Consider the following 26,464-nt stretch of genomic DNA (forward strand, 5'->3'; position numbering starts at 1 on the left):
GAATTCTAAGATGGCCCCCAGGACCCATGGTGTATGCATACCTTCTCCTAGTTATTCAATCCACCACTAATCTAGATGTTCTATAGAAGAATTCTGCAAATGTAGGTAAGGTACCAAGTAAATAGACCTTAAAATGAGATTATCATTGGTGGGCCTGACCTAATCAGGTAAGTCCTTAAATGGAATGGGATTCTTCCTGGCAAAAGAGATTCAAAGTGTGAGAGAGAGTCAACATGGGGGAGAGTCTCTGTTGCTGGCTTGGAAGATGGAGGGGACCACATGGCAAGAAATGCAAGCAGCTTCTAGGAGCTAAGTCTGGCCCCTGGCTGACAGCCTACAAAGAAACTGGGACTTCAGTCCTACAAATCAAGGAACTGAGTTCTGCCAATGGCCTGAATGAGCTTGGAAATGGATTTTCCTCCAGACCTTTCAGAGAACTCAGCCTTGATCACAGTTGTGTGATACCCTGAATAGAAAACCCAGTCACACAGTGCTGGAATTTTGAGCTACAGATTTGCAAATAAATGGTTATTTTTTAAAAGTTTTTATTTATTTTGAGAGAGAGAGTGGGGGGAGGAGGGTAGAGAGTGAGGGAAAGAGAGAGAATTCCAAGCAGGCTCTGCACCATCAGCACAGAGCCTGACACACGGCTTGAACTCACGAACCATAAGATCATGACCTGAGCCGAAACCAAGGGCTGAATGCTCAACTGACAGAGCCCCTGGTCCCCCAATGGGTATTGTTTTAAGCTATGAAGTTTGTGGTTAATTTTAGGCAGCAACAGAAAATGAATATACCTCATCATGGACTCTAAGATCCCTTTAGTAGGAAGCTTCTCTTGGACCTCCTTAACTTCCTCCCAGTAGAACCTGAAACATAGGTCCTTCTTCCCACACTGTGTCAGTCCCTCACCAAATCCCAACTCCCCTGCCCTTGGGGGCCTAGCAAGGAAGCTGCTCTGTTTGACTTTCCACAAACAGCCTATGCCCCACCAGGCCCAAGAGGGCAGCTCGACCAATCTCTAATTCCCAGGACTCAAGGACCTTTGACCAATTCTATTGATCTGGACTCCTGGGCAAGCAGCTAGACTAACAGACGCCATGAGGGCTCTCCTGTTCCTGGGGTCCCTGCTGGGAAGCCTGGAGTCAGCGCTTTTGGTGAGAGCTGTGGGAGCCAGGAGGATTGTGCTGAGATGGCCCTGGGGGTCCCTATTACAGCCTTGGCCTCTGCTCATGACTTTTTGGTCCAGGTGACTAGAAGGCCTGTTTGGAAAGGCAAGAGTAACCCATAGGGCCTGGGGGAGGGGGGCAGGGAAGAGAGACAGCTAGAGCTGGTGGATATGAGGACATGGCCTTCATTTCTGGGGGAGGGGGACCTTGAGGAGACAATAGGAAGAGGAACAAAGGGTCTGGGTCTTTTGAGAAAATTCCTGCATTTCTGAGATGTGAGAGGAAGCTGAAGACTGGCATGGGATCAGAGGTAGGCTCTGACTTTCTGGGAAAATTCCCTTTTTCTCTCCCCTGTAGACTCCACCTTGGAAAGCCCCTAAGGAGCATAAGCACAGAGCAGATGAGCACACAGTGGGTAAGTATCCTGGCTGTGCCTCCTAAAAGACCCTTCAGTGGGAATGAGTATGGTGGGGAGTGTGCAGATGGTCAGTTTGGGGCCCTTGGCACACGGGGAGGGATCCGGGACACTCTTCACTTTGTCCCTACCTTGGCTAGTATTCAGACCAGAGTGCCTACTATGTGTCAGGTCTTTTTCCCATGGGCACTGGGGACCCAGAGTGATAGTGAACTGTGTGCTCTTTGAGAGCAGGGCTTGGGCTATATCTGAGTTCCCAGCCCAGTGCCTTCCAGTCTCCCTCAGGTTCCCCAGCCTCTCTTCTTCTCCTTCCCTCAGTACATCTCATAGGCATCAGTCATGCCACACAGAGGCCAGGGCCCTTATGGACAAGAGCAGGGCTCTGAAGCCCAAATGTCTCTGAATCCTGGCTTCATCACTTATGTGCTAGGTGACTCTGGGAAAGTGACTTGACCTCTCCAAGCTTCATTTTCTCCACCCATAAAATGAGGGTGGTAATAGTAAATCTCTTAGGGTTGTGGAGAAGGAGAAATGAGTTGTTAATCCACGTGAGGCACTCAGCCCACAGACTACTGCATGGTGAATGCTTAAACTATATTAGCTTTTACTTATCAAGTTCCCTTTTAGATGGGGGATGTCTGTATCTCCCCTCTCCTCAAACCATGCAACAGCTCCCCATTGCCTTCATTCTTCCAGGCACTCAATATTTTCCTCAAATTGTGAACTAGATGGACCCTGTCCTGGTAAGCCTTGTGTGGTGAGGCCAGGCCCAGCCCCTCAGCATGGCAGTAGGGCCCCACGCCTGACACTGCCTACCTCTACCTCCTTGCCTCGTCCTTCCACACCCAGCCAAACTGCTTTCCTCTCTTTTTCCTGAGCCAACCTAAGTGCCCTGCCTTTGCCTAATCACCTACTTGAAGTCTTCCTCCTCTCTATCTATCCCATTTACATCTTATGGGTCTCTCCTCATTTAATCCTATTCCTGGTTTGGCCTTCAGCGAGTGCTGCTGTGCCTTTGCCTTTAACGACAAAATAGCAGCACATATGACATAACGACAAAATGCTTATTGAGCACATACTATGTGCCAGACTCTGTGCTAAGTGTTTGATAGACATTATCTCATTTAGGTCTCACAATACTCCTCTGAAGTAGATAGTCAAGTCTTGTCATTCATGGTTGTCATGTTCTATAAAGTCACAGAGAACACTGAATTAGCAAATACTGAATGACTGCTCCTAAAGGAAATTTAAGGTTAGGTTCCTGTGAGCTCTGGTCACAACATTTTCATCAACTGTCAACATAGAAGCTTATTTTATGTGTCATTCTGTTTCAAGATATCTTACTTACTGTGTTGTCCCTTCATTCATAATAAAGTCATGGCCAGCAGCACTATAACTCAAGCCTGGACGAAGCTTTTCTCACACATAAATGTTCTCTAGAATATATATCATGGCCTGCTTGCACTTAGGAACATCGGCACCATATTTGGGGGCCATTTTCAACAGTAAAATCATCTACCAGAAGCACAAAATTTCAAAAATGTGGCTCTGAATAGACTGTGAAAAGGACACGTGGTTACAGGAGAAAAGCTGAAACAAGAAGCAGAGCATTACCTTGTTTCACCTTAGCTGGGAATTTGTGCTTCAGGACCTCACATTTTTCACCACTCCATGCACATCCATGAATGACCATAAAAGCACCGTGAGAATTGGTTTAGGGATTACCAATACAGTTTAGCAAGAAGGCAGCAAACAGAGTGGCTATACTATACTGTTTTTAAAAATAATAATAGCTACTAGCAACATTTTTATTGTAAAAACTTTAGAAATTACAGAAATGCAAAAGAAGAAAAAATTCTTCCATAATCCGCTATCTTCTAAAAACCACTCCTACAAACTTTGGAGCATGTCCTTCTAGATTTCTTTTTGATGTATATGTAAATATATTTGTACAAAAATAGGACCACATTTGACATGCTGGTTTTTTGGGTTTGTTTTGTTTTCAAGATCTTATTTTTAAGTAATCTCTATGCCCAACATGGGGCTTGAACTTTCAACCCTGGGATTAAGAGTCGCATGCTCTACTGACTGAGCCAGCCAGGGGCCCCTTGACATGCCGTTTTTAACTGCCCTTCTTCATTTAAAATTATGAATACTTTTTTCTTTTTTTTTTTAAGTTTGAGAGAGAGAGAGAGAGAGAGAGAAAGCATGAGTGGGGGAGGGGCAGAGAGCGAGAATCCCAAGCAGGCTATGTGCTGGCAGCACAGAGCCTGGAGGCAGGACTCAATCTCACAAACTCTGAGATCATGACCTGAGCCACAATCAAAAGTTGATCCTTAACTGACTGAGCCTCCCAGATGCTCCTTGAACACTTTCCTGTACAAATATACCTGCATCATTTAAAGTGATTTTTAGGGGCACCTGGCTGGCTCAGTCAGTGAAGCATGTAACTATTGATCTTGGGGTTGTGAGTTAGAGCCCCATGTTGTGTGTAGAGATTGCTTAAAAATAAAAGTCTTTAGAGGCTCCTGGGTGGCTTAGTCAGTTGAGCGTCCGACTCTTGGTTTCAGCTCAGGTCATGATCCCAGGGTTGTGAGATTGAGCCACAGTTCCCTCTTTCTTCCTTTACCCCTCTTCAGTGCTCATGTGTGCTCTCTCTATAATAAACAAACAAACAAACAAACAATTAAAAACACAAAATAAAAATCTAAGGGGTGCCTGGGTGGCTCAGTTGGTTAAGTGTCTGACTTTTGGTTTTGGCTCAGGTCATGATCTCATGGTTGATGAGTTCAAGCCCCATGTTGGGCTCTGTGCCAGCACCACAGAGCCTGCTTGATATTCTCTGTCTCCCTTTCTCTCTGCCCTGTGTGCATTCTCTCTTTCTCAAAAATAAATAAATAAACTTAAAAAATATATAAAAATAAAAATCTTTTAAAATAAATAAAAGTGATTTTTATTATAAAATATGCATAACATAAAATTTACTATCTTAATACTTTTTAAGTGTACAATTCAGTGGTATTAAGTACACTCTATTGTTGTACAACCATCACAATCCATTTCCAGAACTCTTTTCATCTCTCAAAACTGAAACTTTTCTGCTATATAGTTGATCCCTGAACAAGAAGGTCAGAGGAGCTGAGGCCCTCCCTCCTGTGTAGTAGAAAATCCATGTAGAAGCTTCGACTCCCCACAACTTAACTACTAATAGCCTACTGTAGACTACTGATGGGAAACTTTACCAACAACATAAATAGTTGATTAACACATATTTTGTATGTTAACTGTATTATACAGTATATTGTATTCTTGAATAGAGTAAGCTAGAGAAAAGAAAACATTAATAAAAAATCATAAGGAAAATACATTTAGAGTACTGTATTTATCGAAAAAAAAAACCCCACACATAAGTGGACCTGTGTAGTTCAAACTTAGGTTTTTAAGGGTCAACTATACTATTATTGTTGTCATTTCACAGATGAGGAAACTAAGGCTCAGAGTGGTCAAGTGACTTCTACATTCAACGTGTATTTATTAAGTGGCTACTTTGTGGCAAGCACTCTTCTAGGCCTGGGGGCTACAGATTTGCCCAAGGTCACACAATTAGCAGGTGGTGGGGTCAGGAGCCCACTCCAGCTGTCTGAGTGCAGAAGGGAACATCTTAAGTTCAGTTTGGCAGAACTGAACCTTTTGAAGGCATAATGATCTTTTCAAGGGTCTATCTGTTTTCCAATCAGGCCCTGAGGGGTAGCACCTGAGCAGGGTGTGGGGGGCATGGGAAACATCATCAGGGAGTGTGTTATCTTTGCAGTTCTCACTGTCACTGGGGAGCCCTGCTACTTCCCCTTCCAGTACAACCGGCAACTGTACCACACATGCATCCACAAGGGCCGGCCTGGCCGCCAGCCCTGGTAAGACTACCCAGAAGGGATTGGAGCAGGGACCTGTGGGAGACGAATTCTGCCCATCCATCTGCCCAAGGAACACTGCTTGGAGAAAGGGGGCTCTGAGAAGGAAGGGTGGGCCAATCCCCTGGGCAGAGCAGGGAAGCTTCATCTTTTTCTACAGGTGTGCTACCAGTCCCAACTTCGAGCAGGACCAGCAATGGGCATACTGCCTGGAGCCCGAGAAAGTGAAAGGTACTACACACAGCCTTTGGGGTAGCTCAGGGCCCTCTCCTTCCCCCTACTCTACTGGGTATCATCAGTTCTTACCCACCTGGTATTCTGGGCCCATCCAGACCCTTCCCTTCCTCCAGAGGGAGAAGTTCTAGGAGAAGGTAGCCTCATTTTGCAGGTGGGTAAACTAAGGCATGGAAACTTGGAGTGCCAAGGTCATAGGACAAGCAGGTTTGGGTAGGGACTTATCTCCCATGACCCAGGCTGTCTGACTCAGGCTCCCCACTCTTTCTTCCACTGTATCCATCTCTCAGACCACTGCAGCAAACACAGCCCCTGCCAGAATGGAGGGACCTGTGTGAACATGCCAAAAGGCCCACACTGCATCTGTCCAGAACACTTCACTGGGAAGCACTGCCAGAGAGGTAAGGAGATGGTGAAGCCATGTGAGGTGCTGTTGGGAAAAACAGGGGCAGTCCTGGGCCCACTGAAGAGGTCTCTGGATCCCCGGAGACTTGGCATGATCCTGGCTTCTCTTGAGACCCCTGCCCTCTCCCATTTGTCCCCAGAGAAATGCTTTGAGCCTCAGCTTCTCCAGTTCTTCCATGAGAAAGAAACATGGCATAGGCTTGAATCGGCGGGTGTGGCCGAGTGCCAGTGTAAGGGTCCTGATGCCCACTGCAAGCCGCTGGCCAGCCAGGGTGAGTGGATGGGTCAGGAATTGGCCTGAGAGGAGGAAGGCAGAGGTCTGGAGGAAAAGCTGTTAGGCAACCAGTCGGGGTGCCGAAAGAAAGGGGAATTTTCTGTGAGATCTTCGGGCCCAGAGGTGCTTCAATGTGCTCCATCTCCCAGTCTGCCACACCAACCCGTGCCTCAACGGAGGCAGCTGCCTAGAGGCGGAGGGCCACCGCCTGTGCCGTTGCCGGATGGGATACGCAGGACGCTTCTGCGACGTAGGTGAGTAGGGATCTTGGAGGAATCAGAAGCTCCGCCCCCAGGTAAGAAGGACTCCGGGAGAGGCACTCCGGAGAGTGGGGAAAGTGGCTGAGAGGGCAGTGGGAAACCACACCAGTTCCAGGCTGCAAGGAGCCGCCTCTCTCCCCAGACACTGAGGCGCGATGCTACGACGGCCACGGGCTTGACTACCGCGGCACAGCCGAGACTGCGCTGTCGGGCGCCCGGTGTCAGCCGTGGGCCTCAGAGGCCACCTACCGGAACGTGACTGCAGAGCAAGCGCTGAACTGGGGACTGGGCGACCATGCCTTCTGCAGGTGCGCTGGGTGGGGCGGGCGGGGCATCTCCCTCTGCCCCAGGGCCCTCTGGCGCTCCTTACCCTTTAACAGCGCCCCCTCCGGTGGTTACAGGAATCCGGACAACGACACCCGCCCGTGGTGCTTCGTGTGGAGCGGCGACCGGCTGAGCTGGGAATATTGCCGCCTGGCACGTTGCGAACCCCCAGTCCTAGAGGCTCCTCAGTTCCTGCCTCCAACCCAGGTCCCCTCTGAGCACCCGGATTTTCCCCTGCCCTCGCTTTCAGCACTGCAGAAGCCTCAGTCCCCGACCCCAGGTAGTTGGGAAGTGGCGGGAAGTCAGAGGGCGCGCGGCGAGCTACCTTCCAGCCCTTGGTGGGTCTCCCAGAACTCAGCCTGGGCTCCTCCCACAGCTTTGGGCGCCACGCCGGAGCAGCCCACTCCCCTGCCGAGTCCCAGCTGCGGACAACGGCTCCGGAAACGGCTGTCCTCGCTGAGCCGCGTGGTTGGGGGACTGGTGGCCCTGCCCGGGGCGCACCCCTACATCGCGGCGTTGTACTGGCGCCACAATTTCTGCGCGGGCAACCTCATCGCCTCCTGCTGGGTGCTGACCGCGGCGCACTGCCTGCAGAACCGGCGAGTCCCGCCGCGTCTGGCGCCCTGCCCAGGACCCTAGCTCCTCGTTCTTCCGAGCCCAGCTTCCGTGCAACACCCTGCCCTACCTCCATGCCCTACCTCCCTCTCACTCTTCCCCAGCGCCCTAGGAGGAAGCTGAAACCCAGCAAGGGACTCGGGGGCAGGAGGCCTGTTGCCGGCTCTGAGCTCGCTTTCCCCCGCATCCCCTCCGCCCGCAGGCCCCCGCCGGAGGAGCTGACGGTGGTGCTCGGCCAGGACCGCCATAACCAGAGCTGTGAGCAGTGCCAGACTCTGGCCGTGCGCGCCTACCGCCTGCACGAGGCCTTCTCGCCCATCACCTACCAGCACGACCTGGGTGCGGGGGCGGGAGCGCCCCCTCGGCGACCAGGGGAAAGGGTGGGGGAGGGCTCGAAGTCCCAGCGTCTGGGTCTCACCCTCCTCCTTGCCTGGGTTAGCCCTGCTGCGCCTGCAGGAAAGAGAGGACGGCCACTGCGCGCTCCCGTCGCCTTTCGTTCAGCCGGTGTGCCTGCCAAGCAGCGCTGCCCGCCCAGCTGAGGCCGAGGCCGCCCTCTGTGAGGTGGCAGGCTGGGGCCACCAGTTTGAGGGTAGGCAGAACGGCTGGCTAGGGGCGGCAGGCCCGGTGGGTAGGCAAGAGAAATTCTCAGCTTTGGTACCACTAGGGACAGGTGGCGCTGACCTGGTGGGTTGGGAAGATTTGCAGGGCCCTTGTGTCTGCAGTCAGCTCCTGCCAGGGCCTGGGCTTCACTGCTGGGGCGGGGGAAGGGGAGGTCCCCAAGGCTCTTAAGGGGTACAGAGAGAATCACAATTTCCTTTGGTTACTTCTTGGTACTGCGATGCAAGGGCTAACAAGGATGCCGGCCTCGTGCTGGGGCAGCCGGTTGGCTAGTTGGGAAATATTGTTCGGAAACATTGGGTGGGAAGTGGGAGTGGGGTTCCAAAGCACTCCTGCTCCTCCCCTTCCATTCAAATCCCGGCTCCTCTCTGGTCTCAGTTTTCTTGTCTATGAAATGGTTTTAATAGCAACTCTTCCTCACGGGCTTGCTGCAACAGAGGCCAGTTAGTGGGGAGTGAGTAGGGTCGCAAAGGGTGTGAGGAAGGCACTCTTGGTTCGCAGGGGCCGGGAAATATTCCAGCTTCCTGCAGGAAGCGCAGGTGCCGCTCATCCCTTCTAAGCGCTGCTCCGCCCAGGACGTGCACGGAGTCTCTTTTACTTCGGGCATGCTCTGCGCTGGCTTCCTCGAGGGTGGCACCGACGCCTGCCAGGTGAGCCCATGGGCTGGCTTGGTGCCCTCCTCCACCCCATCAAGTCCAGACTCCAGACCAAGGGCGCTGAGCCACATGTCCCTGACCCAGGGTGACTCGGGGGGCCCGCTAGTGTGTGAGGAGGAGGCTGCAGAGCACCAGCTCGTCCTGCGAGGCATCGTCAGCTGGGGTTCCGGTTGTGGCGACCGCTACAAACCAGGTGTGTACACCGACGTGGCCAGCTACCTGGCCTGGATCCAGGAGCACACCAATTCCTGACCATCCAGGGACTTGTCTTTCCCTCCTGGGGGGATTCTGGAATGGAAGGGTGGCTGATGCATAATCATGGATGGCAAGGGTTGGGTTTGATTCCTCTCAGCACCACCAGCCTGGCGCCAGGCATAGAGTAGGCACTCAATAAAGTGCGTCTGAAAATGTGTGAGAGGCATAGTTCTTCAGGGGACCTGATGGGAAATGCCAAGACAGTAAACTGGTGCACTTCTCCATACTCCTTGGGGAACAGGGTCTATTAAGATCTTAAACAAGGTATAGATTGGTGTCCAACTGATGTTCTTTGAGCCATACTGTGTACCAAGTCCTGAGCAGGGTGGCTCCATATATTTATCTCTTGTATGAACTAACTTTTTAACTTGTGAAGTTTATAGGACAGAGGTTCTCAATCTCTACTGTACATTAGAATCATCTGGGGGAGCTTTTTGAACCTGTGCCTGAGATCCACTTCAGATCAATTAGATCTCTAGGGAGGGGGTGTGGGTAGTGGTATGTTTTTAAAACTCCCCAGGTGATTCCATGTGCAGTCAAGGCTGAGCACCATGGTTAGAAATGCTTCACATTAAAACAGTGCTGTGGACTCTTAGAGCTGGCAATGAGGATAACACCCCCACCCGAACTTGCACTAGAGCAGTGGGGCTCAAATTGTGCCTGGACCACCAGCAGCAGCGTCACAAGGGAACTTGTTAGAAATGCATATTCTCGGGGCGCCTGGGTGGCGCAGTCGGTTAAGCGTCCGACTTCAGCCAGGTCACGATCTCGCGGTCTGGGAGTTCGAGCCCCGCGTCAGGCTCTGGGCTGATGGCTCAGAGCCTGGAGCCTGTTTCCGATTCTGTGTCTCCCTCTCTCTCTGCCCCTCCCCCGTTCATGCTCTGTCTCTCTCTGTCCCAAAAATAAATAAACGTTGAAAAAAAAAAAAATTAAAAAAAAAAAAAAAAAGAAATGCATATTCTCTGGCTACCTCCCATACTACTGAATCAGAAGCTCTCGAGTTGAGACCCAGCAATCTGTTTAACGGATTCCCAGGAGATGCTGATGTTCCTAACGTTGAACCAAACTGAGGATACTGGGGGGTTCAATGGTCACCAGTCTGGGAGGTCTAGCTGTCCAGACTTGCTCTCTTTCTTTTCGTTCTTTTTTTTTTTTTTAAGTTATTGTTGACAGAGTGCAAGTATGAGCTGGGGAGGGGCAGAGAGAGAGAGGGAGACACAGAATCCCACGCAGGCTCCAGGCTCCAAGCTGTCAGCACAGAGCCCGACATGGGGCTTGAACTCACGAATTGTGAGATCATGACCTGGGCCGAAGTCGGACGATTAACCGACTGAGCCACCCAGGCGCCCCTCTTTCTTTTTGTTCTTAAACCCGGGTGCACACTGCGCTCAGTGAGCCATTTAAGTTGGTTTCTCAAGGGTTGTACAGATCGGTGTGATTTTATCTTTCAGGCTAACTTTACAACTTTACACAGGTCTAAGATATGAGCTTCTCTCCCTCACCCGATGTACATATTCTCCAGTGTACATAGTGTCTCTGTGACATCACCATGCCTCGATGTCACAACCCCGCCCTGACATGCCTCACAGTGCATGGAGTTCCAGGCACACGGAACAGCCGGATATCCCTTAAAAGCGCAAGGCGAGGGGCACGCTCTGAGCCAGAATGGGGGACTGGAAAGGCTATATCAGTGCAGTGCTGCAGGACCAGCGTATTGATGACGTGGCCATCATGGGCCACTCAGACAATCGCTGCGTGTGGGCATCGCGCCCTGGAGGCCTTCTAGCTGCCATATCACCGCAGGAGGTGGGTGTGCTCATAGGGCCTGATCGGCACACCTTCCTGCAGGCTGGCCTGAGTGTGGCAGGCCGCCGCTGCTGTGTCATCCGAGACCACCTGCTGTCTGAGGGAGATGGTGTTCTGGACGCTCGCACTAAAGGGCTGGATGGGCGTGCTGTCTGCGTGGGCCACACCCCGCGCGCCCTCCTGGTGCTCATGGGCCGACGGGGTGTGCATGGGGGCATCCTCAACAAGACAGTGCATGAGCTGATCAATGGGCTACGCAAGCAGGGCACATAGCAGTACAGCTAGGCCACTGGTGACTGCGTCAAAATAAACTGCTGGGCCTGGCTGGCTCATCCTGTGTTTTTGCGTGTTGGGCAGTTGCAGATGAGGAAACCAGTTTCCAGAAAGATTCTTTTTTTTTTTTTTTTTAATTTTTTTTCAATGTTTATTTATTTTTGAGACAGAGAGAGACAGAGCATGAACGGGGAAGGGTCAGAGAGAGAGGGAGACACAGAATCCGAAGCAGGCTCCAGGCTCTGAGCCATCAGCCCAGAGCCCGACGTGGGGCTCGAACCCACGGACCGCGAGATCGTGACCTGAGCTGAAGTCGGACGCTTCACCGACTGAGCCACCCAGGCGCCCCAGAAAGATTCTTGAAGAGGGGTTGCCTGATGGGGCTGGGATTTTGAGTTCAGAGGCTTTCCAGCCTCCTGTCCCCTAGACTTGGCCCTCCTATCCATGAATGCCCTGCAGAGGCCTCTGGCCTGACTTCCCAGGGTCCTTTCCCAAGAAAACTTTCCACACCTCTGTGTGGGACAAACTGTAAAAGTAGTTCCTCCCACACCCCTCCCAAAGCAAACCCCAGCTAGACCCTATGGGGTCAGGGAGTCAGGCTGGAGGCCAGTGTACTAGTCACCCCCTCTACTTGCCAGGAGGAAGCCTTTTCAAGTGTAAGTGGGTGATGGAGTAGGGCTGGTAGCTTGGAGAGCAACTCTGGGGCTCCCGGGTTCTTGCATCTCCTCCCACATATCCCAAAGGGAGTGGGAGAAGAGCACATGGCCAAGACCATCACAAGGAGGTCTGGGCCCTATAGCTGTCTGCCCCCTTGGAGTCCAAAGGCCCCAGAGGACTCTCTAGACTAGAAGGAGGAACTTAGGCATTCCCTACCCCTTGACCTTCACTCTGCAGGCCTCAGCTCCAGGGGCCCTATGGAAAAGGAGGAATTGAAAAGCTTGGATGCATTTGTTTGTTTTAGTGTTTATTTTGGGGGTGGAAGGGGCAGAAAGAGCGGGTGACACAAAATCTGAAGCAGATTCCAGGCTCTAAGCTGTCAGCACAGAGGGGCTTGAACCCACAAACTGTGAGATCATGACCTGAGCTGTAGCCAGACGCTTAACCAACTGAGCCACCCAGTGCCCTGAAAAGCTTGGATGGGTTTAAATGAGGCTTGGTTTATTGCCCAAAGTTAAAGGACAAAGGTGGGAGGGAGGGTGGTCAGTCCCTGCCCACTATGTGCTGGGGCCCAGAGCATGGCCTCTTTTGCCCATCTTCACCTTCCCTGTCCCCTCCCTCAGTGTCCCCCGACAAGCCCCCACCTGTCACTTGTTTTCTGGAACACTAATCTTATCCCAGAAAGGGGAAGAAAGGTGGGTAAGTCCAGAGGCAAAGAGAGACCAGAGGAAGTCAGCTGGATGGGGAGGGTGGGAGAGTGGGTGGGGATGGTACAGAGAGCCCTTCTTATGGTTGCCTTGGGGGTGGCCCCAGGCCCTAGGGGGGACTCCCAGAGAGTCTGAATCTGGTTTGGCTCATTAAGGTAGGGTTAAGTGGATTGTTGGGGTGAGCTTGCAGGAAATAGTGCTGCTGGACCCCAAGCCGTGGTCTACCCCCACTCCCCAGACGGAAGCAAACAGACTTGTAAATGCATGAGAATTTAATTCCTTTTTCATCACGCAGAATTGGGAAAGGGGGTTGTAGTGGTGCCACAGAACAACTGGGTGAGGGGGAGAGTGGCAAGTAGAGAAAGGAAGGTGACAGGGAGGGTGAAAACTCAGCCAGTGACTCAGGCACCCACATCTATGCACAACCAAACAGCTGCAGGTCCTGTCCTCAGACCCACCTTACTCCTGCTCCACTGAGTCGGACTTGTGTGTCCAGGAGAACAAAGCACAGGCCTCCAAACAAAGCCTCCTGGTGTGCAGAGGACTCAAAATCATACCCAGGTACCCTGTAGCCTGCACACAGCCCTCCACGGGTGCATCAGTTCACACATGCAACCTGACATACAGTATTACCAAACATGCCCACACATGCACACACACTGACTCTCAGTCACACAAGCCCAGACCTCTGAGGACCTGCACAAGGACAGACTCGTGCCCAGAGTACACAGACACACCCCTCTGCCCTTCTACAGTGGGCCCCAGGCGCAGGCCCTTCCCTGCCCTGGGTGGCAGTCTGGGCTAGAGGCGGGTGGCATTGTGTTGAGCAGGCAGTGCCAGACGGGGGGAGGGTGTGGCAGGGGGCAGCTCCTCCAGGAAGACCCTGGCGGGCAGCGGGGGGGAGCGGGGCTCAGGAGTGGTACAGCACAAAGTAGCACGGGTGATAAGTTGGTCCAGGGGCTGCAGGGAGTGCATCCAGTGGGGCAGGAAGTCCCATGTCTGCAGCCACTTGGGCAGGCGTCTGGGGCTGCGATTCTGCAGGACATTGACGAGCACCACAAAAGCCAGCAAGGCCCCAAATGGTGCACCCACCCCCGCCATGGCCTGCCAGCCTGCCATGGAGATGCCAAACACCAGCGAGGGCAGTAGCAAGAAGCACAGGAGGAGGTAGAGGACAGCGAACCAGCGGTACTTGGCAGTGCGTTTGCCCAGCGCCTTGGCCATGCGGATTGGCAGGCGCGTGCAGGGCACTGGGTACCACAGCAGGATGCCTGAGATGTTGAAGAAGAAGTGGCAGAGGGCAATCTGTAGAGGAGAGGGCAGAGGGGCTGAGGTGGGCATGGCTCCAGCTCCCTGTCAGGCCAGCAGGGATAGATAATAGGAGCCTGGCCTGGAAAGGCAGCACGAAAGTCACCAGAGGGTAGATGTGCTCCTAGCATAATACTGAAACACTTCCAGACCAGGTAGTAAATAAATGCTGCCCTAACTCTACACATTTTCCCCCACTGACCCCTCTTGCAAATTCCCCAACAGATTCTGCCCAAACTCAGCAGTAAAAAGATTCATTCTAGTTTCTGGCTCCGCTGCTCTGTCATCCTTATTGGTCCGAACCCTGGCCCCAGCCTCAGGTTTGTCATTACTTCTTTGCTCCTAGAACAGCAACCTCTTTGCCATCTTCCCCCCCCCCCACTTGTCCTTAATCCCTCAGAATGGGCCAGCCCCCCTCTCGCTGCACCCCTTCTTCAGAGTGCAAATCCCACTCACTGTCATTGGTGTGATTAATGTGAGTAATGTCTACCCATTAGATGCTAAGGTTTTGGGGGTGGCACCCGGTCTCCTTTGGCCTGTATAGTTTCCAGAGCCTGGCATGGTGGGCAGCCCCTAGTAGGCAGTCAAAAACTCTGTTACATGATGTCCCACCCTGGGTCAGGTGCCACACCCCAGTCCCAGCCCTGTCTTGCCCCTGGCAGGCACCCTCCTAGGCACACCTGGAAGGCGCTGGACAGCTTCTCCCTGGGGCTGGCCAGTGCAGCCAGGATGGCTGTGGTGGTCGTGCCAATGTTGGAGCCCAGTGTGAGGGGGTAGGCCCGCTCGATGCTGATCACACCCAAGCCTGCGGCCAGACAGAGAAGACAGATTCTCCTCAGCCCCCTCCTTCAGCCCTTTCCCTGCCAGCCCACCCTGCCCCACCCTGCCCTGCCATGGGCACTCACCAATGAGTGGGGTGATGGCTGAGGTGAACACAGAACTGCTCTGGACAACGAAGGTCATGCCAGCTCCCACCACCATGGCAAAGTAGCCTGTGGCCCAGGTGAAGGGGGCGGGGAAGTCTACGAGGACACCCCCATCCCAGCAGGGTCAGTAGGAGGGCATTGGGAGAGTAGCCAGGACCTTTCTTAGGGAGGAGGTATTGGATGCCAGCTTCCAAGTGGGGTCTCGTCAGTCCCCTGCTCAACTGCAGCGGCTTCCACTTATAGTCCTCTTACATGATATCAGATATCATGGCTGCTGAAAAGCCCTCCCTGACCCCTGGCCCTCTGGCGGACTTTGGTTCTTGCTTCCCTAAGCTCCCATAGATGTACCTGATTCCAACATTTGTTAGCCTCTGCTGGTGCCACGCAGCGTCTCAAAAGTTTGAAATGCAGTTTAAAATGAAAATCAGGTGGTGTCACTCCCCTGCCCCAACCCTTAACCCAAAAGTGGCCCCATTACCCTTAATAAAGTTCTGGCTCTGAGCACAGCTTGTGGGGACCCTGTGACCTGCTCCACCCTGTTACCTTACTGACCTCTCTCTGCCTGGCTCACTCTTCAGACACATCTGACTACTACTCCTCATTCAGCCTCCTCACAGAGGCCGCTGACCACCCATTGAAAGAGGTATCTTCCATACTGTATATTTGTCACTTTTGATTTCTTCTCAGCAGTAACTTCTCTATCTGAATATATCCCCACTCAGTCATTTATTTTTCATTGTATATCCATCTCCCCCTCTGGCCTGTGAGCCCCCTAAGGGTAGGATTCATTTCTGGGGCTCACCTCTGTATCTTTGGCACTAAACCATGCTTGGGCACACAGGTTTAATGAATATCTGTTGAATGAATTGGTGGCCTCTGAGGATCTGTTTAGAGCCACCTGCTAGAATGGAACCACAGCCAGAGACAGCCACAGGTCCCCAGCTGCCAGCACCTCAGGGTCCTTAGAAATCACCTGGCCCAACCTCTTCTTTGTTCACAGGGAGAAACTGAGGCTCAGAGATGGCAGAGCTTTACCCAGACCACATAGCAAGTGGGACTTAGTGAGATTTGGAACGGCCCATCCTGGGGCCCACACACCCAGTTCCTGGGGCTTACCAGTGTTGATAACCTTCTGAATGACCTTGGCCACTTGGCCCTTAAGCAGAGAGTTGAGCATCTTGACGAGGAGGATGAGGCAGGTGCATAGGAGCACTAGGGAGCCAGCCAGCAGAATGAGCCCCACAGCCAAGTCAGGGAGCCCTGTGTCCACGAAGATGTGGTTGCCTGGCAGAAGAGGTGTCAGGCTGCTGAGAGCTGAACACCCACAGCTGGTTCCCAGCATCCCACCTCTAGTACCCTTTTGGGAATGGAGTCTAAGGCCCCACCTCAGGCTACTTCAGCCTCAACAGCAGGGCCTAACCCAAGCCCATGAGCTGGGCTGATTGACAGCTGGCTTTCCTGAGGCTGATAGCAGCAGTGGCCAGGTTGGGGACAGCCCTTCCTCTGCCCAGCTCTGCCCCTGCCATGCCAAACATCTCCCATGATGCAGACACTCACATTTCTCCATGGTGGCATTTCCAAGGGTCCAGCTGGTATTGGCCTCTGCCCTGGGCATGGGAGTGGGAGCCTAGATTAAGAGAAGTGTGACTTAGAATTTAGGAAAATGCAGCAGGCCTTGGGGATAAGGTGGGGGTTAGGAAGAGGTGGGGGATGGGGGGATGGAATTGGGCCTCCTGGCTACATCCCCTTGGACAGCTTGCTTGTCTTCTTTGAGCCTGTCTCCTCCGCTGGAGAGATGGGGATGAAAACACCTGCCACACAAGAATATGGCCGTGGTGAGTCCTCTGAATGTTCTGTGCTATCACTCTGCTGATCTGGCTCTCACTGGAGCCTGCAGCCTCCTGATCCCGTGGCTTCTTGTCCTTGTTTCCTTCCACCTCTCCTTGGCATTGGGTGCTACTGACCATGGCCCTCCTTCTGAAAACTCTCCTTTCCCCATTCTTTATTATCAGTCTGTCTCTTGGTGCCTCCCACTTCCCCAGTGTCTGTGCCCCATCCTTTCCCCTGAGGCACCATCAGCCCAAGCCCCATTGTCCTCTCGCTCAAATCCTTACGGGGGGATGTTGGGGTGCAGGGAGTGGGGGAACCACCGGTGGAGAGAAGTCCAGGCCCCACCCTTCCTCCATCCCTCACCTACTGTCAGTGAAGTGAGGGGAGTTTCTGGAGCCCCTCCCCCCAATTCAAAGGGCCCAGAGCCAGGCAGGCCCAGGCCTCTGTCACCATCCAGGGATGCAGCCCAGCATGGCCAAATGGCCCAATTTTACAAGAGAAACCACATACTTTACAATCCTGTGAGGGCCAGTAATTTGCAACCTCACTGGATTGAGGAATTATGATTTTTTTTCATGCAACTGGGGTGCCTTACCTTTTCCTCAGGATTCTAGCCTTGAAAAGAGAAAGTGGGCTGGGCTCGGATGGGGAGAAACCATCTTACAAAGGAGGAACTGAGCCCCAGAAATAGGCAGTTACTCCCAGGGCCCCAGGCAGAACACAAGAGCTACAAATTTTCCTTATACACATTCCGCCTCTCTGGGAGCTGATAGGGGCCCTGGTCCAGTCCCCAGGGAGTTCTGCCTCCCACCCCCACCCTGGACCTCCCCTGTGCTAAGGGTAGCATCTCAGGTGCGGGACTGGCCCTTCAATGTTGCAGCTTCTTTGGGGTTTATTCCAAACTGTGTCATTTATAAAATGTATAAAATAAGAAATATTTCTGGTGTCTGGCTTTAAATCAGGTTTATTTTAGTGACATGTGTCACTGTGAGTGGGTCACTGTGCTCATCTGTGTTCCAGCTGGCCACACCTGGGGCCTGGGGCACCCTCAAACCCAGGCCAGAAGTGCAAACTGAGAAACCAGGAGAGAATACTCTCTGTCGGGCTGCGTTGGAAAAGCAGGCCAAGAGAGTGATGGAAGAGAGCCATGTGTTTGCTGTCCAGCAGATCTGAGCAAGTCCTGTTTCTTAACACCAACTACCAAGTCATGTCACCTCTCTGTACCTGTTTAAAGCAGGATAGCCAAAGAGCTGTTATAAAGGTTACAGGAGAAAATGTGTGTGAAGTGCTCTCTGCAGGCTTATGCCATAACAAGTCTTCAGTAAAGACTCCTAATACGGATTACACCCCCCTCCATCCCTGGGCCCATTCAGGGTTGCATGATGGGAAGGGTGGATGTGTATGTGTTTGCGTGAGATTGACTTCTAGGTCAGGATCAATGACTCCTGCACGTGTGCCTGAGGATCCTGGCCCTTTTGGGGAGGACCTTGGTGGGCCAGCCTGGAACCCTGGGAGGCAGATGACCCCTGAGATGAATGCATACCTGACCAGCCTGTGCCCCACTGACCTGGCTGGGCCTATGGATCTCTTAAGGGAGGAACTTCACTGGGGTCCCACTCAGGGCTGGCTGTGTCAGGGCAGGGCAAGACTCAGGGCTAAGGCCTTGAGGGTTTTGAACCTTGACCTTCATGCCTGGGATTGTGTGGTTCTGGCTGAGCTCACAGAAGGGAATCCAGAGATTGTAAAGGGCAAGAGAGAAGTAGGAGAGTGGGGAGGCCAGAGAGTGGGTAGACTGCACAGTCAGGCTGGGGGTAGGTACTGAGGGAGGGGAGGGAGCAGGCCCAGGGCTTCCTTGCCCAGAAGGTGGGACCTCTAGCCTAGATAAAGAACTGGGCAGCCCAGGGTCTGGGACATATCCCTAGATGTGCCCATCCTGCTTGGGCCTGGGGGTGTGGTGGGGGTGGTGAACTCTGTGGGAAGAACAGAATAAATGAGCACCAGGCAGCCCTAAGCTGAGATCCCAGCTCAGCCACTCCCAGCTATGTGATCCTGGAACACTTAAGCTCTCTGGGCCTCAATTTCCTTTCCTACAGTGTGAGTTTTATGATGCTGCCCAACTCTTTCCAAGAGACTAGTATTGAGGAATCTTGGAAGAGAGTTAGGATCTAAGTGCCTGTAGGGACACCCCAAATTAAGGAAGCACCTCTGAGATTAAGCTCACAGAAGACTGCCAGGCTCCAGAAATCCTTCCCCTGGAGAAAAACGCACAGGATGTGGGCCTGTGCTGTTGTTCAGCCTGCAGGGTTAGGGGAGCTCTAGGGTCTTTGTTTTTCTGGAAGCAGAAATCACCGTGCCAGCAGCGCCGTCTGGTGGCAAAGAGGAGAAATCCTTTTTAGAGCAGTACCTACCACTCGGAAGCAGTCTCTGGGTGGCTGGGGTTGTCTGGTGGCATTCAGGCCTGGTGGACGGAGCAGGGAATGGACACATATGATGGAACACCAGACTGGCTTCTGGATGAGCCAGCGAGATGGGGGTTCCAGACTGGCTTCTGGAAGAGCCAGTGAGATGGGGGTTCAGAAGCATGGGCTCCAGATTCCACCAGGATTTTCATCCTACCTCAATGGCATGGACCTCCGCAAGCCTCTCTGAGCCTCAGTTTCCTCAACTACAAAATGGGCAAGTGAGAAATCCTGTTTCCCCATTGCAAGTCTTCAAAGGATGCTCGTTTAGACCAGGAGAGTATGGTTGACAATCCATAGGATAAGTACATAAGAAGGTAATTTTCCAGGACAGTATTAGGTCCCTGGAGTGTCAAGAGGTGTTGGGACACTAAAACTGCCTCTGGGTTTTCTTCCACCGTCTCAGACTCCCAGTACTGTCTTTGGTGACTTCGTTCCTTGGAGACTGTTTTGGGTGAGGTTGGGTCCAGTTTGGTGAAAGCTGGAGGCCACGAGGACAGGTTGTAAGGGAGACTCGGTGGCCAAAGGAAAAATTCAAGTCTTTGGTGCAGCAGAAACCACCAGCACACACAGCAAGAGCAAGCACATGGCTGCGGAGCCATGTTCCACAGGATCTGACCTAGAGAGAGGGTGAGAACAGGGAGCTTGGATCCCACCCCTCAGCTACTCTCTAAGCCAGGGAAATCCCATCTGGATACTGCTCTTAAAGAAAAGTTCTCCTGGGAGAGCTGGGATGAGAAACCAGTGCTCAGGCCAGTGGCATCAGGAGCAGTGAGGCCAGCCCCTGCCACGTGAACTTGAGTGGATTACTTCACGTCAGTGGGCGTCAAGTTCCTCTTGTGGAAGATGGGATACTCATGTCCACCTCGCCAGCGTTTTGTGAGGATCCCATCGGGACAGGGTTATGTCTGGTGTACGTATTACAAGGGGAGACCTGCTGAATGCAGCTGCAGGTGGGCAATGGGGATTTCAGAGCAAGAGAGGAACTCCACAGCTCAGGACCTCCCTTGCATGGTTTGTTTTGTGTGAAGATCAAACCGTGTGATTTCTCTGTCGTCCAGATTCTGCTATGAAGTAGAGAGGATTTGGGCAATTCAGAGAGCTGAGAGAGGGCCCAGAGGGTGGGTGAGAAGGTGGCACTGTGTTAGAGGGGTCACAAAGCCAATGTAAGAGCTGCCCATATGGGCTTTTTGATGTCAAACTGCCTTGAACACTCAGAAGGACTGAAACAGAGCTGTGCACCACTCAGATGCAAAGGAACCTCATGGGGCAGGGTTGAAAGGATCTTCTCTGTTCACGCTGAGATAAAGGGCCGGTAACATCAAGTAGCAAGTAGGAAGGATGAGGGGGCCAGGCTGTGCTACGCCTTTGGCTTCAGCTTTCCTTATATCTTGTTCCAAATGGAGTTGCTTCTTATATGTGATAATTAGGGAGAAGCAAATACTGTGGATTATGGTTTTGATGAAGCATTTCCTTTTTTATGGCTGAGTGAGAAAGTGTGCTAATTGCCTGCTTCCTTGTTAGCCTGGTGTAATGGCAGGTCCACAAGTTTCCAATCAATATCTTCATTCTGGGCAGGGAAACGGTGCAAAAGGACAAGCAGACACATGCCTGTGGCAGTCTCCAGGGGGAGGAACCCCTATGTCAGCACAAGTGGCTGTTGTGTCTCCAGTGAGGTCTCTACGTGGCCCTCTTGTCTTGTTCCTGTTTGTCCGGGTTTCCAAGGCATCCTTCTCCACCTTCCCTACCCCTCCCCCCATTACCTGGGTCCCCAAACACAGCAGACCTGAATCACTAGTCTCCCTGGCACCCTAGTTGGGGGGAGAGAGGGCCCTGAACCGGCAGGACAGGCTCTGAGTGTCTCAGCCTCTTGAAGCCTGTTCTCTCTACCTGTGAAACCAGAAGGTTGAGCTAGACCAGTGGTTCTCAAACTTGAGCATGGAGCAGACCTAGAGGACTTGTTGAAACATAGGCATGCCACCCCCCACCCCAAGTGTTTTTTTAGAGTCTAGGGAAGGGCTGAATACTTTGTAGCTCTAATATGTTCCCAGGTGGTACAGATGCTGCTGGTCCATACTTTGAGAACCACTGGGCTAGATCAATTACATGCTGACTCTAGTTGATTGGTAATAGCTGCCTAAAGTCAGTGTGAGACTGGAAGGAATCAGGACAACATTACTTGGGGCTAGACCTGAGACTCACCTCCATGGGGTCTGGGTGGCACCAGATCCGGATGAGACTATGGTTTCTCAGGGACTCGTCACCGGTGGCAATGCTGGTAATCACAGACTTGTCCAGCTGTGGGCAAGATGTGGGTGGGGAGAGTGAGAGAGGGATCCTTACTATCCCCCGGCCCCCACCCCGTGCCAACCTTGCCCCCACCTGGATGATGAGCTTGGTGAAGGGCTCTGTGATGATCTTGAGCAGATCAGGGGCATCACGGCCGCCACGGATGTTGAAGGAGGCAACCACCAGTCCAGTGACATGGTGCAGGTACCCAGTGGTAGCCTCCAGGGGCAGCAGGACCAGAACTGACAGCCAGTTAAAGCAGTCGTGCACCGTGGCCCCCGCGAAGGCCCTAGGCAGGGAAGCCACATTGCAGGGCAGGCCAGAGCCGGGATGCACTTACGGCTGGGGGCTCCTGGCACCTGGGACCACCCTCCCCTGACAAACACAGGCCCTCACCACTCTACCCCCTCACCGCCGGAAGTCAGTCCTGTCCCCCGCCTGCATCAAGGCCACAATGGTGTTGGTGACAGAGGTGCCAATGTTGGAGCCCATGATGATGGGGATAGCAGAGCTCACCTCCAGCACTGGTAGAAGAAGAGAGGACCTCCTAACTAACTATGTGAGAGCCACTCAGCTCCTGTCCCCACAACACATCCCTCCAGGTTCTCTACCTATGTCCCAGCCCCCATCGGGCAGTCCTGCCATGATGCTGCCCAGCCTTGGTGTCACAGGTTCATATGGGCACATGCTATATGTGTGCATGCATGTGAACAGATGCACTGCATGTGCACATATGCAGATGAGGGCACATGACTTGTATGAAAATGAATATCTGTGCTTGTGTGTGCACATGTGCACGAGTGTGATGGTTAGTGCCGTGTGTCAACTTGGCTAGACTATAGTACTCAGTCTTCAACCCAGCACCAGTCTAAATGTTGCTGTGAAGGTGTTCTGCAGATGCGAGTCACTTCTACAACCAGTTGACTTTAAATAGAGAGGATTATCCTTGATCACCTGAGTGGGCTTCATCCAATGAGATAAAAGGCCTTACGAGCAAAATTGAGGCTACCCAGCGTTGGCTTCTGCCCAAGAGTTCCAGTCTGCCCTTCCTCATAGCCTGCGCCATGGCTTTTGGCCTTGCTTAGCCAGCTCCACAATCATGTATACCAATTCCTTGCAATAAATCATATGTATATCTCTAGCAGGTTCCTTTTCCCCGACTGATAGAATAAAGAACTGTGTGGTGATGTGGAGCTAAGCCTTCCTGGGGCTGTACTCCCCATCTGGCACCCTTTCCAGATCTTGGGGCACCCCTCCTGGCTGAGACTCCTGGCCCTGACTTGGAGGACAGGGTGATTGATGCTGGAGCTCTGCCCTTTGCCTTTAGCAACCTGTCCCCACTCCTCCCCACCCCCCACCCCCTGGCCTCCTGGCCCTGACACACCACCTCAGCCCCCATCCACACACCCAGCCCCCATGCTCTTTCCCTAGCCCTGGTGAGCCAACTCACAGCCGGAGGAGACCATGCTGACAATGATGGACGTGGAGGTGCTGGAGCTCTGCACCAGCACAGTCACCAGGATCCCAACCACCAGCCCTGCCACTGGGTTGGACAGGATGGCATTGTCCTTGAAGATGTCGCCAGCCACCTTCCCTGGGGAGCATGAGCCAGTGTTGCCTGATGCCCTTCAGGAACCCTGCCCTGATCCCCTCCTCTGGCCCTACCTCCAGCCAGCTGGAAGGCAGAGCTGAGCACGTCCAGGGAGCAGACGAAGAGGTAGAGAAAGGCGAGCATCAGTGGCACCTTGAGGAGTGTCATGCCAGCCCGGCGCAGCTTCTGGGCCAGCCCAAGCTCTGGAGATGGGCCAGCCATGAGCACAGGGGCCAGGGTCTAGGGCACTGACTGCTGATGCCCCTGCTGTCCACCCCCTTCCCAGGCCCACCTGGTTTCTGTTCTTCCTCCAGGGCCAACTTGGCAGGCAGCGGGTCATGGCACTCCAGAACCTCCCCATAGGGGCAGCTGTGCTCAGTAAGGGCCACAGGGCCCAGGCTGGGGAAGGCATAAGCGGAGGTCCCTGGGATCCTGTGCAGGACTGGGGAGGGAGGCTGGTCAGCAGATCTCAGAAGCCCTGGGACAGGCAGGGTTGGCTGGGGGTGGCGGGGGAGAAGGAGAGGGATGGAGACCTCACCAGGGATGTGAGCAACTCGGGGCACACAGGGACCAGGGATGGCAGCAGCACTCACCCTGAGGGCTGGGCACATAGGCAAAGGCTGTCCCACGCATCATGTGTCCTCCTCGGACTGGGAGTGGGGAGACAGCCGGGCCCCCCAGCCTCTCTCCATAGGACATCATCCTGGGCACACACAGTGGGGCCGCAGCAACACTGAATGACAACTACTGTGTCCTGAAACTTAAACATACACACCACCCCTCGACATCCATACCTGCATACTTACATGCACAAACACCCATGGTGTGTAAATCCCAAACACACACTCAGTGAAGTATACCCTCCACCCCCACATATACTCAGAGATGCATACTCAGGTGCTCAGCCCAGATTCATTTATTCTGTCATTCAGCAAGTATTGATTGAGCATCTACTCTATCCCAGACGCTGAGCTAGATGATGGGATACAGTGATAACTAAATAAATACAAGGACAACTGCCCCCTAAAAACTCAAAGTCTCATGGGGAGATAGATGTCAATGAAATAACCCTTCAAACAGATGGCAAGTGGCAATGGGGACATGTGTTCTAGTGACAGATACAGGTGCTACCAGAGTGCCCCGTGGCAGGGGGTGGACTCTTGAGGGAAGAGGGAGCAGACGATCAAGCTGAAATGAAGCAGGAGTGGGAGTTCCCAGATGGAGAGGGAGAAGGGCATGTGTGCAGGAGCCTTGGGCTGGAAGGAGATGAGAATGCCCTGCAGCTGGAGGGGACCTGGGAACACGTGTACTGGCAGAGGTTGCAGATGTGGGCCAAGTCTGCACATGCAGGAGGAGTTTGGACCATCCTGAGAGCAGTGAGGAGCCATGGACACCTGCTTGCTCATGGGACCAGTTGGACATGCACTTGGGGGAGGGTCCACTGGCCTGGATCCCAAGTTCCTGGGTTCCTCCGGCAAATGAACTTCTTTCCCCATCTACTTCCCTCCCTGCCAGATGGCCTTTCTCTCATGAATGAGTCTCAGACCAGGACTGGTTTAGGTAAAGAGGTTTCCCCCCTTGTTATCCCCAAGTCTGGGAAGCCCTCGGCTCACTTTAGGCACACCCTCAACTGCACCAGGAGTTCTTGGTTGATGGGGTAGGAGTGCCAATCTGCACTAGCAACACATATCCTTACACCCCTATAATGTCCCAAGGGCCCCTGGCTGTTGTGGTGGGGGTGAGGGGCTGGCCTGAATTCCAAGCCCTGGTAGAGCACAAGTCCTTTTTACTTTGGGGGAGTGAGCCAGGCTGGACTGAGCCAGGCTGGACTGAGACTGAGATGTTATGGGTGCAGAAAGGGGAAGCACAGTTAGGACAGAGGTGAGGGAGTGGAGGTGATGGGCTATTTCCTACTAAGACTTGGGGATGGGTTTGGGACAGGGGGTCCTGGGCTTACCTTGGGGGTTCTGTGTTTCAGCTCCTGCTCGGCTGCTTAAGGAAGCCCCAGGGGCCTGAGGAAGAGCTGGGACCCTCCCCTTTATACCCTTGGGTCAAGGGCAAAGTCCCAAAACCCTAGCTACCCTCCCTGTTCCCCAATTAACCTCACCCCTGAGATTCCTCCCAGTTAATTACTAATCGTCAGCTCTGCTGGGGGAGTCTGTGGTCAGACTTTCCCTTCCCCTACACAGAAACTTAGGCTGAAAGAGACGGAGACCCAGCTAGGGCACAGGCACATCTCCTGTCCCCAGGCAGAGACCCTGATGCCACTCAGGCACTTTGTTCCCAGGGTCCCCACAGGGATTTCATGGCTCCAGCCCCTTCCCCTCATGCTTGGCCTGACAGGACACCACACAGAGTGACCCAAATGCTCTGTAGCCTTGCCATGCATCTGGATGTCTGTGAGTCTGTCTGCAGGTCTTGGGGGACACTTGAAGGAGAGGGAACATGTGATAGAGGAAGTAATAAGAGAGAAACCCAGAAAGGCTGCATAATATTGAGTCAGGGAGGGTCTTCAGTACATGACTACAAATCCAGGATGCATCTGAGAGAATGGCCAGATCAGGAAGGACCTGGTCTTCATTTTAGAATGGTCCCTTTGGAGTGGTTGTCTGTCAAAGGAGGTGATTCTGGAAGCAGAAAGGCCAGTTAAGAGGCTGGATGGTCCAGAGAAGAGATGATGAGGCCTGAATCAGGTGGAGATGGGGAGGGATGGGGAGGAGAAGATGCATCCCAGGATAACTTGGGCAGTGGAATGGGTGAGGAAGAGAGTGGGAGAAAGGAGAAATATATGACAGTTGAGTATCCAGATTCAGAAGCTGATGATTCTATGAGATCTATTCCAGAACTCCTGAAACCCAGAGAGGGCCCTTAGGGAGCCTTTGAGAAGCTTGTTTCCCTTTCTTGGGACTGTGGAGCCTGAATGGGGCCCCAGAGTCACAAAATAGATGAGAAGGGAGCTTCCTTCTAAAGGAGTGGGATTTAACAGATCCAGCAATAGTGGGTTCCATTCAAGATCTAGCTTAGGCAACTGTCTGAGTAACCTGTCTAACATTATCCATTCGTCTGTCCATCCGTCCATCCATCCATCCACCCACCCACCTAGCCAGCCAGCCAGCCAGCCACTTGTCTATCCATCCATTCCTAACAACATGAGTTGAGTTCCTACTCTATGCTGAGCCAAGATTGGCAAGGCTAGCTCTCTCTTGGTCATTAAAATCCCTGAATCAGCTTGGGGTGCGAGGCAAGTCACTTCACCTGTAAAATGGCAATCGGCACCTCCTCTGCAGTGAGTTGAAGTCAATGAACTAACTGACCCATCTCAGTGCCTAGAAGAGTCCCTCAGCATGTGAATTCTCTTCACGCTCTTGTGCCCTTCTCACTGTCTCTGGGATGGCTGCAGTGTCCCAACCAAGGGAATGGCCCCACCTCCTCTAGATTCTCAGCCCTATTTCAGGTCAACAACTCCTTTTGCTCACTAGTTGCAC

At 52.9% G+C, this 26,464-nt stretch overlaps 3 protein-coding genes across 7 annotated transcripts; 2 read left to right on the forward strand and 1 right to left on the reverse strand.

Annotated features, from left to right (window-relative positions):
- The first annotated feature begins 1,025 nt into the window (after nt 1–1,025).
- Nucleotides 1,026–9,290, forward strand: F12 (coagulation factor XII). Its single transcript, XM_045447049.1, has 14 exons — nt 1,026–1,157; nt 1,527–1,584; nt 5,396–5,495; nt 5,653–5,723; nt 6,017–6,127; nt 6,272–6,403; nt 6,555–6,659; nt 6,808–6,973; nt 7,067–7,269; nt 7,366–7,588; nt 7,807–7,943; nt 8,044–8,193; nt 8,724–8,872; nt 8,963–9,290. Exons 1-14 carry the CDS (start codon nt 1,101–1,103, stop codon nt 9,128–9,130), a joined length of 1,830 nt encoding a protein of 609 aa, XP_045303005.1. The 5' UTR covers nt 1,026–1,100; the 3' UTR covers nt 9,131–9,290.
- A 1,192-nt stretch (nt 9,291–10,482) lies between these two features.
- PFN3 (profilin 3) lies at nt 10,483–11,278 on the forward strand. Its single transcript, XM_045447162.1, has one exon. It carries the CDS (start codon nt 10,799–10,801, stop codon nt 11,210–11,212), a length of 414 nt encoding a protein of 137 aa, XP_045303118.1. The 5' UTR covers nt 10,483–10,798; the 3' UTR covers nt 11,213–11,278.
- A 1,555-nt stretch (nt 11,279–12,833) lies between these two features.
- On the reverse strand, nt 12,834–25,006 carry SLC34A1 (solute carrier family 34 member 1). Of its 5 annotated transcripts, none has more exons than XM_045446986.1 (13): nt 24,937–25,006; nt 23,573–23,739; nt 23,272–23,421; nt 23,054–23,182; nt 22,839–22,982; nt 21,801–21,912; nt 21,482–21,677; nt 21,302–21,397; nt 16,368–16,437; nt 15,927–16,094; nt 14,790–14,906; nt 14,565–14,689; nt 12,834–13,881 (listed from the first exon to the last, which is right to left on the reverse strand). In XM_045446986.1, exons 2-13 carry the CDS (start codon nt 23,679–23,681, stop codon nt 13,378–13,380), a joined length of 1,920 nt encoding a protein of 639 aa, XP_045302942.1. In that variant the 5' UTR covers nt 23,682–23,739; nt 24,937–25,006; the 3' UTR covers nt 12,834–13,377. The 5 variants fall into 5 exon arrangements, with proteins under 5 accessions (XP_045302942.1, XP_045302959.1, XP_045302949.1 ...); XM_045447003.1 differs by having other exon boundaries at nt 23,573–23,682; nt 24,937–24,987; XM_045446993.1 differs by having other exon boundaries at nt 23,573–23,733; nt 24,937–24,954.
- Between the last annotated feature and the right edge of the window lie 1,458 nt (nt 25,007–26,464).

Source organism: Leopardus geoffroyi, chromosome A1 (genome assembly GCF_018350155.1).
Source record: "Leopardus geoffroyi isolate Oge1 chromosome A1, O.geoffroyi_Oge1_pat1.0, whole genome shotgun sequence".
Taxonomy (NCBI): domain Eukaryota; kingdom Metazoa; phylum Chordata; class Mammalia; order Carnivora; family Felidae; genus Leopardus; species Leopardus geoffroyi.